This window comes from Sphaerodactylus townsendi, linkage group LG05 (assembly GCF_021028975.2).
Source record: "Sphaerodactylus townsendi isolate TG3544 linkage group LG05, MPM_Stown_v2.3, whole genome shotgun sequence".
NCBI lineage: Eukaryota > Metazoa > Chordata > Lepidosauria > Squamata > Sphaerodactylidae > Sphaerodactylus > Sphaerodactylus townsendi.
Genome location: NC_059429.1, coordinates 121762542 through 121781913, shown reverse-complemented (window position 1 = coordinate 121781913; position 19372 = coordinate 121762542). Strand labels below are relative to the sequence as shown.

Below are 19372 nucleotides of genomic sequence, written 5' to 3'. Positions count from 1 at the left end.
AGTCGGATGGACAAGCCAAAGTGCAAAAATGAGCTCCTGGCCCACTGCTTGCAACCTGAGGGTCTCTGGCCATCTTAATGAACAATAACCTTTCCAGGATGCATTTTATTTGATTATGTAAATTACATAGTTTAATTTGGTTCAGAAATGTTAATAAGATGCTTTGGGAGAAACACAGCATACCAATACTATGCATACAATACTAAAACGAGGGGGCATACATTGAAAATGCTGGGGGGAAGAATTAGGACTAATAAAAGGAAATATTTCTTCACGCAACGTGTGATTGCTGTTTGGAATATGCTGCCACAGGAGGTGGTGATGGCCACTAACCTGGATAGCTTTAAAAAGGGCTTGGACAGATTTATGGAGGAGAAGTCGATCTATGGCTACCAATCTTGATCCTCCTTGATCTGAGATTGCAAATGCCTGAGCAGACCAGGTGCTCAGGAGCAGCAGCAGCAAAAGGCCATTGCTTTCACCTCCTGCATGTGAGCTCCCAAAGGCACCTGGTGGGCCACTGCGAGTAGCAGAGTGCTGGACTAGATGGACTCTGGTCTGATCCAGCAGGCTCTTTCTTATGTTCTTATGTTAATGCTTCGACAGAGCAAGTCTTTAATTCCTTAAGCCCACTCAAAGTAATACATTTCAAGGCAATCAGGGCAGTTAGCTTGATTTCTTTCTGGCCTCCACTATCAGTTCACACAATCCTAAATTCTGGATAAAACAGGCGGCTCAGGAAATTTCACATACCCAAACATTCAAAGTGGAAATGGGGGGGTAAGGTGGGGACATGACGTCTACAAATGTAGCAGACAACAGGGGCTTAGATTCTGTTATAATAAAAAGAACATGCAGTAAAGCTGCTAGACAGCAAAGAAAAGTCACAGCCAAAACTCCAAGGAGAACCAAGTTTAAGCCGGTGCCACCCTGTGAAAGCGCCTGCATGGACTAAGCTGTTGCCAACAGCAACAGACTGCTTCCGAGAACTGTGAAGGTAACCATGAGACAATTAATTTTTACAGCCCCAAAGCATTTTTAAGGACATGGGACATTCTTCATGAGCCCTGCGAGTTAAATTACTCAGTCTGCAGCTTAGCAGGCCAAAATCAAGCATCTGACCTAACTATGCCTGCAAAATAATACCAGCTTTCAAAACTATGCAATACTTGGTAGTGCAGCAGTAAGATCTCAGATCTGCATGCTGTCTCCAAGGCTGACAAGCTGGATTCTTCTTCTCACTCCACAGATGTGATTTTAGAGCCTCGTGTATGTAAAGTGGCTACAGCTACATCAACAACTGTGCAGTGCAATTTCTGCTCCAACCAGCCCGTTATCCTGTGCTAACACAAGTGATCAGCAAGCTACTTCCTCGGGCTGATCTGGTTTATGAGTAAAAAAAGGTCAAGGACAATCTTTAACGCAACACAAAAGGACACAAAGGATACTTGGTCAGCTGCTCCAAAGCTGCCAGCCCAAGCTACACAGGAGAGCAGTCAGTATTGTGAAGTAGTCCCCGGGTCACCCACAAGCAGCCTAAGTAGAATGCAAACCAGGTGTCCAAAGGAGCTTCTGCCCTCACAGGGAGAAGAGTTACCTGCCCAATTTTCTTCCACTCTCCCCTCCACTGGATGCGGGGGGGGGGGGGGGGGGCAGGGATAAGCTGGGAGGGGTGAGGTCCTTTCCAGGGCCATTTTTGCCTCCCACTCTGCCCCTAGTTCAAATAACTCTTGAGAGCCTTTGTCGCTAAGCTTTTCCACATACTGAGACTTGCCAAGACTGTCACTATAGACTGGCTCAGATCATAATTAACAAAAGGGCTGATAAGAAATACATTCATCCACCTTCCTGCAGTAAGGTGTGTGTGTGTGTGTGTGGGGGAATTATATGTCTCTCTGAAATTGTTGCCAGATCTTGGGGAGAGCATATAAAGCAGTGGTGCTCAACCTGGGGGTCAGGACCCCTTTGGGGGTCGAACGACCCTTTCACAGGGGTCGCCCAAGACTCTCTGCATCAGTGTTCTCCATCTGTAAAATGGATGAATGTTAGGGTTGGGGGTCACCACAACATGAGGAACTGTATTAAAGGGTCGCGGCACTAGGAAGGTTGAGAACCATTGATATACAGTTAAGCAGAAAGGGTCATAAATTAGGTGTTTGATAAAGTTTGATAATGAGCAATACACTCTTCCTCTCAATGGGAGCTCAAAGAGGCTCCCACTAAACCAACACATTTGTTTTGTGAATATTTATTTATTTATTTATTTTATTTTATTTATAATCAAATTTATATACCGCCCCTCCCCCGAAGGGCTCTGGGTGGTAAACAACACAATATAACAGCAATAACATTAAAATCCCAGTTAAAACAGCGAATTAAATAAAGTTACAGCGGCATCCAACAAAACTTCATAAAACATAATACACCCACCCTGGAAACAGACCCAAAAAGCTGAGGGCCCCATAAAATTAAGGGCCCAGAGCATAAAAAGGAGGGGAGGAGGGGGAGGGCGCACTTCAGCGGTCAGCCCCTCCAAACGCCCGGTGGAACAATTCGGTCTTACAGGCCCTGCGGAACTCTCCAAGATCCCGCAGGGCCCGGATAGCTGGTGGTAAAGTGTTCCACCAGGCAGGGGCCAGGGCTGTAAAGGCCCTGGCCCGGGTAGAGGCCAACCGCATCATCGAGGGGCTAGGGACAACCAGCAAGTTGGCCTCTGCCAAACGCAGAGGCCGCAGAGGGACATATGGGGTAAGACGGTCCCGAAGGTACGAAGGTCCCAGACCGCGTAAGGCCTTAAAGGTGAGTACCCACACCTTATGAATGATTCGGAACTCAACCGGAAGCCAATGCAGGCGACGCAACACAGGTTGAATGTGTTCTCTAAAGGCACCACCTGTGAGCACACGCGCCGCTGCATGTTGTACCAGTTTCAACTTCCGGATCAGACGTAAGGGAAGGCCCGCGTAGAGCGAGTTACAATAGTCTAACCTAGAGGTGACCGTTGCATGGATCACAGTGGCGAGGTCTGCCTGGGAAAGGAAGGGGGCCAACCGCTCGGCCTGTCGAAGATGAAAAAACGCAACCCGGGTTATATGGGCCACCTGGGTCTCCATTGAAAGAGACGAATCCAGGTGGACCCCCAGGCTGCGGACGGAGGAGGCTGGCGCCAATGTAGCCCCCTCCCACTCCGGCGGCTGGAAATCCCAAGCCTCCCCCCGGCGGCCCAGCCAAAGGATCTCCGTCTTCGATGGATTCAGTTTTAACCTGCTCTGTTGTAACCATCCAGCAACCGCCTCCAAACAATGCTGTAGAGCTGCAGGGGCAGCAACTGTCCCCCCCTCCATCAGCAGAATGAGCTGAGTGTCATCAGCATACTGGTGACAGATCAGCCCAAAGCTCCGCACCAACTGAGCAAGTGGTCGCATATAGATGTTAAACAATAGTGGGGAGAGCAATGCCCCCTGAGGCACACCACACTGAAGTGGGCACCTCTGGGAGGCTTGGTCCCCACACCACACTTGCTGACTCCGCCCCCGGAGGAACGAGACAATCCACTGAAGGACAGTGCCCCGCACCCCGGAAGCGGCCAGGCGGTGGGCCAAAAGGTCGTGGTCGACCATATCAAACGCTGCGGTAAGGTCTAATAATACCAGCAGCGCCGATCCGCCTTGGTCAAGTTGTATGTGGAGCGTGTCCGTGATGGTGACGAGAACAGTCTCCGTCCCATGCCCAGCACGGAAGCCGGACTGGAAGGGATCGAAAGCCTGTGCGTCCTCCAGGAAGCCCTGAAGCTGCTCCAACACCACTCTTTCAATTACCTTCCCCAGAAACGAAAGATTCGAGACGCATGTAATTTGCCAGATCTCCTGGATCTAACGATGGTCTTTTTTAAGAGTGGAAGCTTTGACCACTGCCTCCTTCAACCCACCCGGAAAGACTCCTTGCTCAAGGGATCCATTGATGATCTTCAACAGGTGGGGTCGTAGCTCCCCCTGGCAAGCTTTAATAAGCCAGGAGGGGCACGGATCCAGAGGACAAGTAGTAGGTCTAACAGCAGCCAGAACCCTGTCGACACTGGCTTCGGAGAGCAGGGAAAACTGGGCCAAACAAGGGCCGGAAGACGGCAAGGGAGCCTCTAGTTCGCTAATTGTATTCAACACAGAAGGAAGGTCCTGGCGGAGCGACGCGACTTTGTCTGCAAAGAAGCTCATAAATGCCTCACAGCTAATAGCCAATTGAGAATTTGTAGATCCTGCAGGTAATGAGGTCAAAGTCCGAATTAAGCGAAACAGTTGTGCGGGGCGGGAGCTAGCAGATGCGAGAGAAGAGGAGAGGAAGGCTCTCTTCGCCTCTTTCGTCGCCATCTCATAGGCCTTCATAAACGTCCTATAGGATGTTCGCGTGGCTTCGTCACGAAATTTCCTCCACACTCGCTCTAGTCGTCTGAGTTCCCGTTTCATATGGCGTAGCTCCTCGGTATACCACGGAGCCAGCCGTGAACGGGGACGCAGAGGACGCCGGGGGGCAACAACCTCAATGGCATCGGAAAGCCGGGCATTCCAATCTTCCACCTGCTCATCGAGTGTGCCGGCAGGTTCAGGATCCCGCAGAGCATTCAGGAAACCAGGTGGATCCATAAGTCTCCACGGGCGGACATAAATCAGTCCGTCGCCTAGACGGGGGAGGCATGGCAAGTCCATCCGAACCTTCAGGGCATAATGGTCGGACCATGGCACTCTATCAGTAGAGGATACGACCATATTGATTCCCGACCCGAAGACCAAATCCAGCGTGTGACCCGCCTCATGAGTTGGGCCAGAATTTACCAAGGAGAAGTCGGGGTCAATCTCAACAACCAGCCAATGGACTTTGTACAAATCCAAAGTTTTTTTTAAAGTTCTCAGAGTCTCAAGCTCATGCTGCCACCTTAATTAACCAACACTGAGGTAAATGGGCCAGAAAATATACCTCATAATCTTTTATGTATTGGTGTTCCCTGCTGCCTTTGCACAGCTTTACCAGACTGTAGAACTGAGAATTTATCTAGCCTTCCTCAAAGCAAAGGGTACCGGGAGGGGGTGGGAGAAAAGGCTGCACCTGAGCAACATCTGACTGACTTTGTCCCCCTCGTTCTTCCAGATCTCCAGCTCTTAATGGGTTGCAGCCTTGAAGTAGCAGGAAGAAAGCTCACGAAAGAATAAGTCCCACTTTCTATGCAGAAGACCCCTGCCTTCCTTCTCTCAAGCTGGCTTCTACTGAATTTTCTCCTTTGCACCATAAGATGCTTTGGGCCTCCCCACAATGGGGAGAAAATAAGCATAATTTTAGGATTATAGGCAGAGGTGGGATCCAACCAGTTCTCACCACTTCTCTAGAAGTGGTTACTAATTTTTTCTGAGTGCCGAGAGGGGGCTACTAAAGCAACCTCCCTGCCCGATAGGGACTGGAGGGGCATGTGTGTGGTGGCGCCACTGTTTGAATCCCACCACCACCGGAACCTGTTATTAAAATTTTTGGATCCCACCACTGATTATAGGATTCACAGAAGCTCGATGATGCTTCTTATTATATTTTGTAAGATTTGTATCCCGCCCTTTCCGAGTCAGACTCAGTGCAGCCCACAACAATCAAACAGTGCAATAAATATAAGGTAAAAATTGAACAAAAGCGTACAAAAACATATACCAGTATCAACATCAACATGTTGGAGACATCTCTATGTAGGCCTCTTTATTCTTTCAACCTCTCCCCCTCTAAAGACTCTGCCCCCCCCCATTAAAAATGTTGCATGAAAACAAAACAGCAAAACAGGGTTTTTGTTTTGCATTCTGACAAATACTTCTAGTCATGCTAAGGCTCCATCCACTCCTGTCACTGCATCAAGGGAACTTGAGAGGAGGCAATTGTAGCAAGAAAAACACAGTGACACATGGGCGAAAGCAGAAAGTGATGATTCAGACCATTCTGCAACAAATCACAAGAATAGGCACAGATATGCTGACTGCGCTGCAAGGATTGTACCAGCAGTTTCCTAAGGAGCAGGCGAGCACGCCTGCAGCGGACCCGTGAACCACAACGACAGAAAATCTCCATTTTGGCATCTTCCATTTCAGTACAGGCAGCAAATAAAAAGGGGGTGAGGAAACGAGGGCTCCATTTGCTGCCACATCATTGGAATTGATTGCTTCACTGGTACTGCTAAGCATATCAGTGTGTGACGGAGTTAAAGTCTAGATCTCACACAGAATAAGCAAAAACCAACTCACCTGTCAGCATAGCAGTCTCATAAGGAAAGACTACAGCTAATTCTCATGTTGTTTTTTCTTGGAAAAGGCAAGTCTTTGCAAACTGGACAGATCATACAACATATGCCATTTACCAACGCCATGTTCTAAGCTGCATCTGACTGTCCCCATTTTCCATCATGGTATTCAAAAAGATTCATGTTTCAACAATTTCTCTCCCCAGGCAGACTTACTATCGTCTGAGAAGGTGGAGGGGGGGGGGGGGGGGAAGCCTGGAAAAATTAATGAACAGGAAGCTCTGAAAAAAAAAATCTCCTATGAAATATTTTCCCTTTTGGAACAGGTGAGATGCTTTTTAAGAAGTTTTAGTCACTCAAAATGTGCAGCATGGAATTTCTTTGTAAGAATATATAGCATTAGGTCATATATATGCTCATGAAGGCATTTAAACAAGCTGTTCAAATTATACAGGAAGTGTGGAAGCTATCAAGCAGACGGGCCACCCAATCCAGGGAGGAGGGGCCGAATGCCCTTTCTGCCAGTTCAAGGGGCAAATGCACCAGCGGAGGGGCAATTTATCCAGGCGCCTGGGAGCTACATTGTTTTGTGGTGCCCGACCTGGAAGCTGGTGCAAAATCTTAGTCAGTCTTCAAAGCCCAGCCTTCAAAGCCCTTAAGCCAGGGGAGATACGCCATGATTTTTATGATGTTTCTTTGTTTCCCATTATGGGGGATTTTGCCCTGCTTAAAAAAAAGCTTCTGGAGTGGGTGGGGCAGCACCGGAGCGGTGCCGTCCATGTCCACCCAACAGCTCTGAATTGGACTGTTAACTTGGTGAACCACCAACAGATGAAAACAGCCATGGTAGATTCTGTTTTCTCTTTTGCTGGATTTATTCTACATTTATTCTACATCATTTGATTTTAGTTTTCTAGACAAGTGACCAAGTTATTAGCAACTGTAACAGTGAGTGGCCAATCAAAAGCATCAATATCAATTTTAAGGGGGATGAATCATAAAAATCAAGCTTTCATCTGACGCTGACTTTGCAGATGGAATCCCTCCCTCGCTTTATTTGCAGCAGAATTCTAAGCATTAAGATAGGCTGAAAACCTAGTTTCTCTGTCTATCTGTTTCCTTCAGTTTCTTCAAGTAGCAATGCAGGACCACTTACAGACATGAATACAGGGTTTACAATCAGTGAGTGGTAGCAGATCACACATTTCCTATAAAATTACTGCTCAACGCAACCAGATGCAACACTGGATGCAGAGGCGTAGGTGGGCAAAATGGTGCCCGGCCCCATGGGGGGGGGGCCCCCCTTCCCACCAAAGCCCAACTAATACATATGTAAAGGGACTAGGATAGAGCAAAGGCTGTTTTCTCAATTCCAGCTGCAACTCCAATGCAATTCTGGGTAGCATTAAAAAGAGTATAGTGTCTAGTTTGAGGGATGTGCTAGTGCCACTCTATTCTGCATTGGTCAGAGCTCTCCTGGAATATTGTGTCCAGTTCTGGGCACCACAATTCAACAAGGATATTGACAATCTGAAACAAGTCCAGAAAAGGGTAACCAAAATGGTAAAAGGTCTGGATTCCGGGCCCTATGAGGAGAGGCTTAGGGAGCTAGGCTTGTTTAGCATGGAGAAAAGAAGGTTATGGAATGACATTAAATATCTGAAAAGATGTCAGGTTGAAGATGGAGCAAGTTTCTTTCCTGCTGCTCCAAGGAGTAACGGATCCAAGATGCAGGAAAAGGGCTTCCACCTAAACGTTAGGAAGAACTTCCTGATGGTGAGGGCTGTTCTACAGTGGAATTCACTGCCTTGGAGAGTGGTGGAGTTTTTCTGGAGGATTTTAAGCAGAGGCTGGATGATCATATGTCAGGAGTGCTTTGGTTGTGCGTTCCTGAATAGCAGGGGGTTGGACTTGATGGCCCTTGTGGTTTCTAAGCAGCACTATTTGAACAAAGTAAGAAACAGCAGGAGGAGGTTTGCTGCCCATTTGCTCTAAATAAGTTGAAGCTCCAGATGCAGGATATCGAAGAGATAGAAAAAGTGCAGAGAAGGGCAACGAGGATGATTGAAGGATTGGAGCACCTTCCTTATGAGGAGAGGCTGCAGCGTTTGGGACTCTTTAGTTTGGAGAGGAGACGTCTGAGGGCGGATATGATTGAAGTCTATAAAATTATGCATGGGGTAGAAAATGTTGACAGAGATAATTTTCTCTCTCTTTCTCACAATTCTAGAACCAGGGGGCATTCATTTAAAATGCTGGGGGGAAGAATTAGGACTAATAAAAGGAAACACTTCTTCACGCGACGTGTGATTGGTGTTTGGAATATGCTGCCACAGGAGGTGGTGATGGCCACTCACCTGGATAGCTTTAAAAAGGGCTTGGACAGATTTATGGAGGAGAAGTCGATCTATGGCTACCAATCTTGATCTGCCTTGATCTCAGATTGCAAATGCCTTAGCAGACCAGGTGCTCAGGAGCAGCAGCAGCAGCAGGAGGCCATTGCTTTCACCTCCTGCATGTGAGCTCCCAAAGGCACCTGGTGGGCCACTGCGAGTAGCAGACTGCTGGACTAGATCAGGGGTAGGGAACCTGCGGCTCTCCAGATGTTCAGGAACTACAATTCCCATCAGCCCCTACCAGCATGGTCAATTGGCCATGCTGATAGAGGCTGATGGGAATTGTAGTTCCTGAACATCTGGAGAGCCGCAGGTTCCCTACCCCTGGACTAGATGGACTCTGGTCTGATTCAGCAGGCTCTTTCTTATGTTCTTATGCACTTGCCCCAACGAACACACCTGCAGCCTCTTGCACAAAACCTAGCTGAAGAATCTCTCCCAATCCCTTCTTTCCCCAAAAAGTAGAGGAAAAGTGTCTGCTATTAAATAATAATGGCTGCTATTAGGCTTTTAAAAAAAGAATTAAAGATAACAAACAACTCACAACCCCCCCCCCCCACACACACACACTGTTGTCATTTGCCAGTGACAATTACAGCGAAGTTGTCAGCCATGCTAAATCTGATTTTTTTTAAAGTACAGAAACACAGGAACGTAGCTTGACTGGCAATCACGATATAGCGCAAGCTTCCAGAAACAGACACTATACTCTTAGCTATGAAACATTCAGATTTACAGGCTGACATTTCTGGACAGCAAAGAGATTTATACTTTCAGACAGAAGAAATTTATAGTCTTATTCCAATACTCTGGGATTGCTCCCATAGCAATATTGAGAGAGTCTGGAGCCATTTTATCTTCCTATTCAGACACAGAACAAACTTGGCTGCCAGGAATGTATGTACAAGTAAGTACACTGTAGAAACCCAACACAGCTGGCTCCTTGCAATATAAGGATATTTGAATGCCACTGAACTCACAGCATTCCTCATTCATATTAAAGTACACGTAGCTGTGAACTACTCTTAGACAAAGCTGACTTTTCATTAGAGCAGGCATCAGCCAAACTGATGAAATCATATTTTGATCTATCCTATTAAGCATCTCAAAACCGTGCACGAACATGAACAGAAGTGCGACAAGGTCACAACTGCACATCTGCTATTCTACAAATTAAGCTGCCCTTGAAATCAATTGGGAAAGGAATAATGAAGCATATCTATATTAACAAACCATCACCCAGGCAAAATTAAGCAATTTTAAATCCCACTGATTCAAACTGGATAGCTTTTAAGCATGGGTTTAATCCGCCTTCTCAAAATCAATGGGAACTGCTTAGTGTTATCTTCAAGCTTCAAAACAGAGAGAATTTATTCTTATTGAACACCCATTCCTATTTTTAATCAACACCTATTCTTATCCCTATTACCTGTTCTTATTCAATAAGATGGTAGCAGATCTCTCAGTGATGGACAAAGGAGAGTTTCCCTTCCATAGGTATAATCACCTTTTAAAAGGGGTTAGAAAAAGACTGGAATGTTAAAAAAAGGGGGGGAAACAGTGTAACAGCTGACCAAAGGAGAGTCATATGGAAAAAAGGGTTAAGCCAGGTCACACGTGTGGTCTGGGGTTCAGATCCAGCTCCTTGAGAGGACTTATCAAGCTTGCAAGCAAGTTGAAGTCACCCCCGCCCCCCCGCAAGTTTCCAAACTGGTCTGGCAAACCATCCCCCTAATTCAGGGGTCTGCAGGGGCTGATGGGATTTGTAGTCCATGAACATCTGGAGAGCCACAGGTTGCAGACCCCTGCCTTGATTCATGCCAATCTGAGCTGGCGAGCCTGCTGCGGGTTCACCAGCTAAGGCAGCCACCCCTTTCCCCAGGACCTGGCCCAATCAAGTGACATCATATTCACCCCTTGGAACAAATCAGTTCTACACCCCTGGGTCAGACGGTATTTGGGTTAAGCATAGAGTTGCCAGGTTACCCTGGCCATGTGGGGTGTGGATGGGGGTAGGATTGCCAGATCCAGGCTGGGAAACTCCTGGAAACTAGAGGATAAAGTCTGCAGAGGGACCTCAATGCCATCGACTCCACCTTCCAAAGCATCCATTTTCTCCAGGGGAAACTGGTATCTGCAGTCTTGGAAAGGGCTGTACTTCAGAAGGATACCTGAGTCCCACCTGGAAGCTGGCACCCCTACTTAGACCAAGGGTCTGCAACCTGCAGCTTTCCAGATGTTAATGGACTACCATTCCCATCAGCCCCTGCCACCATGGCCAATTCACAGGGTCTGCAACCTGCAGCTCTCCAGATGTTCATGGACTACCATTCCCATCAGCCCCTGCCACCATGGCCAATTCACAGGGGCTGATGGGAATTGTAGTTCCTGAACATCTGGAGAGCCGCAGGTTCCCTACCCCTGGCCTAAGGGATCTGTAGAAGAATTTTAACAGGTAAAGGACTTGGATAAGGGTAGATCGTGACACTCCTTGTTTACTCTATTTAAGATACATGGAATATAAATCTCTCAGACAGGTCACCTAGTACAATGTGTAATAGAATGACAAAAATATTCTACTTCAGTAGTATACATAGTTAACTAAGATGGACATAAATTACACATGTTCTTGCTCATGGGCTAAGAGCATCTCATGTATCTTCCTTGTTTTCCTTCCTGAACAAAAAGCAGAATTCGCCAGCGTAGACAACAAATAGGCATATAACTCTACTACTGTTTGAATGGAGTTGCATCTATTGAAGGTGCAAACTGAACTGATTGTTCACATGCAACAAAAAGAGGTTTTAAAAATGTAATATATCATCTAGTTTATAGGTCTTTTTCAAGATGTTTGTGTGGGGGAGGGGGAATGCTTTATCCGTTTGAGATTTGTACAGGGAGGTCAACACATATCATAATCCCACAAAATCAGGATGCAGAAGATTCAGTTTTTAAAAAGTCAACCTTTTAATACCTGGGGGAAAAAATCAAATTCATGTCTTCCAATATAGTAGGCAATATCTCCAACTACTCCCTGCTTATGTAAAAACCACAAGGACAAGGGATTTTATTGGTTCAAAGGTAAAATACCTGAGTCACACCAACTTATGAAAGAAACTCAAGATCATGCATCTAACCTCTCCTCCTCTGTTCTATTTCCTACTACCCTAGTTCATCCAGAAAGCAACTGGGTGAAACTGATACTTTTTCAAAAAGAAACATGCATTTTTTTAATAGCATTGGAAGACACATTGGGTTGTCTTACCAGAGACATTAATAGACGTTCCTGCATCTATAATTCCACTGTTGGGCCTCACACAGTATCTGCGTGGCGCTGTAGTCTTGACTTTGAAGCAAACATTTCTGTCTGTAGGGTTGCCAAGTTTCAGATTTGTAATGACGACATCTGTGAACGGGCCTGCATGACAGAACAAATTTAAAAAAAGGGAAGGGGGGGGGGGTCAGAATATTTTCCAAGGAGTTCAGACAATATCTTGGTGCTTTCATTCAGAACGTTGCATACACTACCATGCAGAGGTATTTCAGCTTTTGTGTTTAGACCACCACTGTTGGATTCAGTATATTTTTATCCCACCCTTCCCTCGAATAGCTCCGGACAGTGTGAACACTCCCAACTGAGGTTTTGTAACAAGTTAATTGATGGCATGTGCCCAAAAGCACCACAATTATGCTTTACAATCTAAGGCGTTAAATTGGCCTATTTTAGTTGTACGCTGGGAGTACAAGCATGTGAATGAATCTTAAGCAGTTGGATCTTCCAAGAAAAGTAGCATTATTTTAATATACATCCAGTATGAACATAAAATAGCCAAACAGATTTAAAATTTAAGTCCTCGCTGCGCCACAGAAAGAAATAAATCCTACCCTGACATACCTCTGAAGATGCACGCCATAGATGCAGGTGCAACGTTAGGAACAAAAACTACCAGACCACAGGCCACACAGCCCAGAAAACCCACAACAGCCTGCTGATTCCAGCTCTGAAAGCCTTCAGCAATAAATCAATCTTCAAGGTTTGACACACACCACCAGGCCTAGGCATTCCAGCAGAATGACACGGTAGAAGAGAAGAAGAGTTTGGATTTATATCCCCCTCTCTCCTATGAGGAGTCTCAAGGTGGCTTACAAATGCCTCCCCCTTCCTCTCCCCACAACAGACACCCTGTGAGGTAGGTGGGGCCGAGAGAGTTCTGAGAAAACTGTGACTGGCCCAAGGTCACCCAACAGCGAGGAAATCTGGTTCACTGCTCATGTGGAGGAACAGAGAATCAAACCCGGTTCTCCAAATTAGAGTCCACCTGTCCTTAACCACTACACGACTCTCAGTAGAGCCCCTAAGTAGCAAAACATCCACTTTATCACTCCATTCCTCTGCCTTGATAGACATGACCCCACTAAAGAAAGGAGGGGTTGTGACTTAATCGTTGAAAACCTGCTCTGTACACAAATTCCGAAGTACAGTTCCCAGTATCTACAGCAGTGGTTCTCAACCTTCCTAATGCCGCGACCTTTTAATACAGTTCCTCATGTTGTGGTGACCCCCAACCCTAACATTTATCCATTTTACAGATGGAGAATACTGATGCAGAGAGTCTTAGGTGACCCCCGTGAAAGGGTTGTTCGACCCCCAAAGGAGTCGCGACCCACAGGTTGAGAACCGCTGATCTACAGTTTAAAAGGGTCAGATAGCTGGCAATGTGAGTGACTTACTTGAGACTGTGGAAAGCTGGTGTCAGATAGACAACAGTGGCCTTCACGGATTAATTGTAAGATTCAGTATGAGGCAGCTTTACGTGTCCAGTCCTCAGAGCCACATTCCAAACCGGGATCAGTATTACCCCCAAACTGAAGATGTAAGAGACCAATCACAGTTTGTTTAAGGCCAACCAGCAAGTTCATGGGCCACGCAGTATTCAACCAGTAATTTCTTTGCTCAACCTTCAAGCTCTTAACTCCTATGCAATGCCGTTTTATAACATCTGCCCAGTGCTCCAGCAAATGTTTTCTAGTGCAGTGTGTTAGACATATTAAGTTTCCAACTTAAAATAGCAAGAGGTGCAAGACCTTGTTAGCGGCAGTTATTAAAAGCCCCCTAGCAAACTATATTAGGACCCAGCCTGCAAATTCTAAAGTTTCTAGATGCTATTATGGGAAGAGACAAAAGGTCAGAAGTTAACAACTTCCCTGGCCAGCAGCTGAAACAAACTGCCCAATGCTGAAGTTTCAGGTAAGCGTTCTGACAACAGATACATGTAGGTTACCGTTTTCCTTCCTTTCCGGTATGTCTCTGTTATGATTTTTTTTAAAGGAGTTGTTTGTTAAAGAGGGCAACAATACTCTCCCAAACCAGGGGGCATACATTGAAAATGCTGGGGGGAAGAATTAGGACTAATAAAAGGAAACACTTCTTCACGCAACGTGTGATTGGTGTTTGGAATATGCTGCCACAGGAGGTGGTGATGGCCACTAACCTGGAAAGCTTTAAAAGGGGCTTGGACAGATTTATGGAGGAGAAGTCAATTTATGGCTACCAATCTTGATCCTCTTTGATCTGAGAGTGCTAATGCCTTAACAGTCCAGGGGCTCAGGAGCAACCGCCGCAGAAGGCCATTGCTTTCATGTCCTGCATGTGAGCTCCCAAAGGCACCTGGTGGGCCACTGAGAGTAGCAGAGAGCTGGACTAGATGGACTCTGGTCTGATCCAGCAGGCTAGTTCTTATGTTCTTATGTAACCACCTGAAGAAGGCTTTTACCCTCTTGCCTTATTTCTGAGCTTTCTATACTCTCTTCCGCTGAAAGATTAAAGTACAGTTCTATATTCATCCGCCACATGTTGGGCCTTCTTTTCCATACAATGCTCCACTTGGGTCCTGGTGCCTACCTAGTTTTGCTTCCTTCCCCATCTGTTTACTTTTTGCTCTGCCATGGCATGAGGCTGGCTGTGGGTGAATTTGGCCTGTGCGCTCCCTCATACTCCTGCTCCCACCGCTGCCTCCTGCCTCATCGCCTAGGTAGACTGAAGATTCCTGCCCCAATAGGTTCCTGCTCCCCCTACCGCCGAGCCTCACTGCTGCCGCATCCTGCTTTGTCAACAGGGCAGCCTGACCTCCCCCTGGTGGGTTCCTGCTCCCACTGCCCACCGAGCCATGTTTAAATAAGCACAGCATAATGGATTCTGACAAAAGGCAGTGCTTGAAAATGAGTAATTATCATATTCATTCGGGACTATTTTCTAATGTGGAAGCATACTATGCCCTCTTCTGCCCCACCACAACTGACTGCATTTGAATCTTTCATTGGAAACTAGCATAGACCATTTGAACGTTGCTGATGGAAGAAACAGAATGCTGGACTAAAAGAAGTTCCTATTTTGCCAAGATGGGCACCCAGCCGGTTCCCAGGAAGTGATGAAAAACTACATCCTGTCTCCCTGAGAACGAGCTGGGAAAACACTCATCCAGACGTCCTCTCCCTCCAGTAGTAGCTCCTATTTTGATTCAACAAGGAAATCCCTTCATTCTTCATTTGCAGCAGGGCCACCACGCTAAGCTAGACGCATGACTTGACGGCACAAAAAAAATGCCTCACGGTCTTCTAGAACCACTTCCACAATTTTTCTTTGCAGTCAGGAGGGCCAGAAACATGCAGCTATGAGAACTAACTTCCAGCTCCAGATACACGGTGTAAACAGTCAGAGCAGCAGTGGCGTAGTGTCTAAGAGCAGGTGTACTCTAATCTGGAGGGTTTGATTTCCCGCTCTGCCACTTGATCTGTGGAGGCTTATCTAGGGAATTCAGATTAGCCTGTGCACTCCAACACACACCAGCTGGGTGACCTTGGGCTAGTCATAGTTCTTCGGCGCTCTCTCAGCCCCACCTACCTCACAGGGTGTTTGCTGTGAGGGGGGAAGGGAAAGGAGTTTGTAAGCCCCTTTGAGTCTCCTTACAGGAGAGAAAGGGGGGATATAAATCCACCTCTTCTTCTTCCTTCAAACCAAGGCATAGCCATTTGTTTCTCTGGGAAAAAAACCCCTAAAATTACCATTCACTGTCGCATATGATGCAGCAATCTTGCTGCAACTGCCTATATCTAATCAGTGGGAGAAAGTCTAAAAGTCTGATGCACAGTGTGTCAAGGACCTAGATTATATATTCCACAAGGGAGGAATTTTAACTCCTGGAGATTTAAGCAGGTATTGTTTCCAAGACTCACCATGACAATAGTCACATGATTAGTATAAAAAAATTGAAAAGCTTCTTGCACATAACCTATACAAAGTTTTGGGACTAAAAGCAGCTGCCTAGTAAAGAATACAACAAACCAAATATGAGTAATGAGAAATTAGGAAGAGTTGTGTGAACACAAACCACCAGCAGCTGTGTGCAGGATGACAATCTACAGCAGTTCAAGGAGATAAAAACTTCATGTATCATCACACACAAACCCTCATGTTGTTCAAGAAATTTTCCTAACTGTATCCAAGGACTCCACGTCAAGAACTAATGGCCATCAGGTATTCCAAAAAGACAAACACTGCTGAATTATTTCCAAATTTGCCATGGTCCATTTTGCGTTTAATATACCTAATCTAATCACACTTTGCACATCAGCATTATAGAAGTGCATAAAATACTGGTTTAATTTAAGAGGCACGCTCAAGAATCAGGAAAAGGGAGAATGATCATCTATTTAGAATGTTAAGAACATAAGAACAAGCCAGCTGGATCAGACCAAAGTCCATCTAGTCCAGCTCTCTGCTACTCGCAGTGGCCCACCAGGTGCCTTTGGGAGCTCACATGTAGGATGTGAACGCAATGGCCTTCTGCGGCTGTTGCTCCTGAGCACCTGGTCTGCTAAGGCATTTGCAATCTCAGATCAAGGAGGATCAAGATTGGTAGCCATAAATTGACTTCTCCTCCATAAATCTGTCCAAGCCCCTTTTAAAGCTATCCAGGTTAGTGGCCATCACCACCTCCTGTGGCAGCATATTCCAAACACCAATCACTGCATTGCGTGAAGACGTGTTTCCTTTTATTAGTCCTAATTCTTCCCCCCAGCATTTTCAATGAATGCCCCCTGGTTCTAGTATTGTGAGAAAGAGAGAAAAATTTCTCTCTGTCAACATTTTCTACCCCATGCATAATTTTGTAGACTTCAATCATTTCCCCCATCCGCCGCCTCCTCTCCAAACCTAAGAGTCCCAAACGCTGCAGCCTCTCCTCATAGGGAAGGTGCTCCAGTCCCTCAATCATCCTTGTTGCCCTTCTCTGCACTTTTTCTATCTCCTCAATATCCTTTTTGAGATGCGGTGACCAGAACTGGACACAGTACTCCAAGTGCGGTCGCACCACTGCTTTATATAAGGGCATGACAATCTTTGCAGTTTTATTATCAATTCCTTTTCTAATGATCCCCAGCATAGAGTTTGCCTTTTTTACAGCTGCCATGCATTGAGTTGACATTCCCATGGAACTATCAACTAACTAAATCCCTTTCCTGGTCTGTGACTGATAGCACTGACCCCTGTAGCGTGTATGTGAAGTTTGGATTTTTTGCCATTTGTTTAAAACCATTTGCTACTTTCATCCAACTCCACTGTTTAAATTAAATCAAACAGTGATCCATTTAACCCTATGCTAAAATGCAAGAAAATCTGTTAGCGCTATTAGCTTATCATTCTCAGGGAGCTATTCCACTAACTCATTTCATGAACCCTGTGTAAACCTGGCAGGCCTTTGTGTTTTGAATTTAGATAGTGGCTATATAGTTTCCGTTGTATTTCTGTATGATTAAAATTATATTAAATATTAAAACATAGAAATAGTTTTAATATTAGTACTTAATGATTTATGCACAAATCTCTGAGAAACTGTTTTCATCTTATCTGGGAAAAAATGCATTTTCAAAATAGGCATTTTAACAAGCATTACTGCATATCTTTGTAGAGATCTGGGTTGGAACTTCACTTGATTGTATCATTTATGGGAACTTCTGGTGATTTTCACACCACTATCCACTTAGCCTGGCTCTTATATCAGTGATTTATAAATGAGGAATTAGGAGATGAATAACCATGTATGTAGCATGGAATCCTGCCAAGAGCAGCATTTCCCGAGAACTACCTTACAAGTTTTAATTATCTTATCCCTGGAGACATTCTTAACCAAGTGAGCATCAGCAAGTTTTTTTAATGGCAAGAACAGCACAAACTGATAAACCCGAAGAATACACATTTCCAAAGTATTCTGTTAAAACAGCCGTCTGAGACATGAACAACTTAAAACTGCAAGAAGGTTAAAGCAGGCTGTAACTGCTAAGCTGATCTATTCTTTACCCTATTAAAATGCTCTACAAGTACCCCATTCCAAAACAAAACAGAACAAAAACATTTCAGGAAGAGCATGTTTTTCATTATCTGGAATGTTTAGAGTACTGTTTGTGGTGTCGTTCCTTAAAAAATTTTAAAGGTTAGTTTTTTAGGTATTATTATTGTTAGGAGACCTGGTCTCTGTGCTCCAGGTCGTTCTCCACAGAAAATAATGGCCCTTCAAAAAGCACATGCATCACTTAACAGATAGGACACTGGACGTAACTTGTCCTCAGATGTTACATTTACCACCCGTAGGAAATAATGGGAAGTTAGACCTAGTCTTTAAGGACAAGTCTACTTACAGAACCTAAGAACTGGGTGTACTTCTACTCTCCCTACCAAAAACACTTCTGCAACTCCCTAGATCCATCACTATGAAAGCTTTTATGGGAATTGGATGGTCATAACTATCACTTACCAGCCCCACCCCCACCAGAATGTACCAAACAGCAAAGAAAAACAGGGGCGAATGGGTGGGTTGGAGAACGTCTTTCCAGGTAATAGCAAGGGATTATTCTGCACATGGATGGAAATGAATCACAAAAAGCACTTGGTATAAACCCACAATTAAAAAAAAATCAGAACAGGAAAAGGAAATATATTAAAAACATTACATGATTAAACGGTGTAGATGCCAAGATGGAAAACTGTTCATTGTTCTGTGGTTTATTCACTGAGGAGGGATTATTCATGTTCTACTCAAGTTTGTTTGACACAGTCCCTGCTTGGCAGGAAACTGCCCATATACCTCTGACCTCTCCCTCCCTCAGCTTCTTCCACACACCAAAGATACCCCAAACAAACAAATGTTGCCATCTCCTCTTTCCTTAGTAGCCTGTCTATCTTCAGAGAAGACAGAAGATGCCAACTCATACACACGATAAGAGGTGAAGCAAATTATCACAGCCAACCTTAAATGCTAGCCAGAACTACAATCTAGCAATATAAACATTTGTCTTCTGACTCATTTTCACCTCTAATGGGACAAACATCAGGACTAACGGATATGAAGAACAATAAGCAATGAACTAACCCCAAAATCCTAGCATCACAACTAATAGGATTAGGTTTTGCTTGCTTAGTGGTTAAAAAAAGAGAATGCTTTCAGAATCTGACCAACCAAATGGATTATATTACCCATTGGGATAGTATAACATACAAGAATGCATGTTCGATTTCTGAAGCAGATCTATAATCAAACCGGAGTACAAATGAACTCAAAGAAACCCTTTAAGAAACCCCTTCATGGCCAGTCACCCTGCTTCGGAAGTAAAAGCAGGAAGAGACTGCATCTCAGTCATACAATACTATGTTATAATTTCC

General features: G+C 45.2%; 1 protein-coding gene across 2 annotated transcripts in view; it reads right to left on the bottom strand.

Moving 5' to 3' along the window:
* The window catches only part of VAPB (VAMP associated protein B and C), a 60488-nt gene that overhangs the window by 14831 nt on the left and 26285 nt on the right, over nt 1-19372 (bottom strand). For both annotated transcript variants that reach the window (XM_048496752.1, XM_048496753.1), the window contains exon 2: nt 11924-12076. In XM_048496752.1, coding sequence (XP_048352709.1) covers nt 11924-12076 — 153 coding nt within the window. The remainder of the gene's footprint in view (nt 1-11923; nt 12077-19372) is intronic.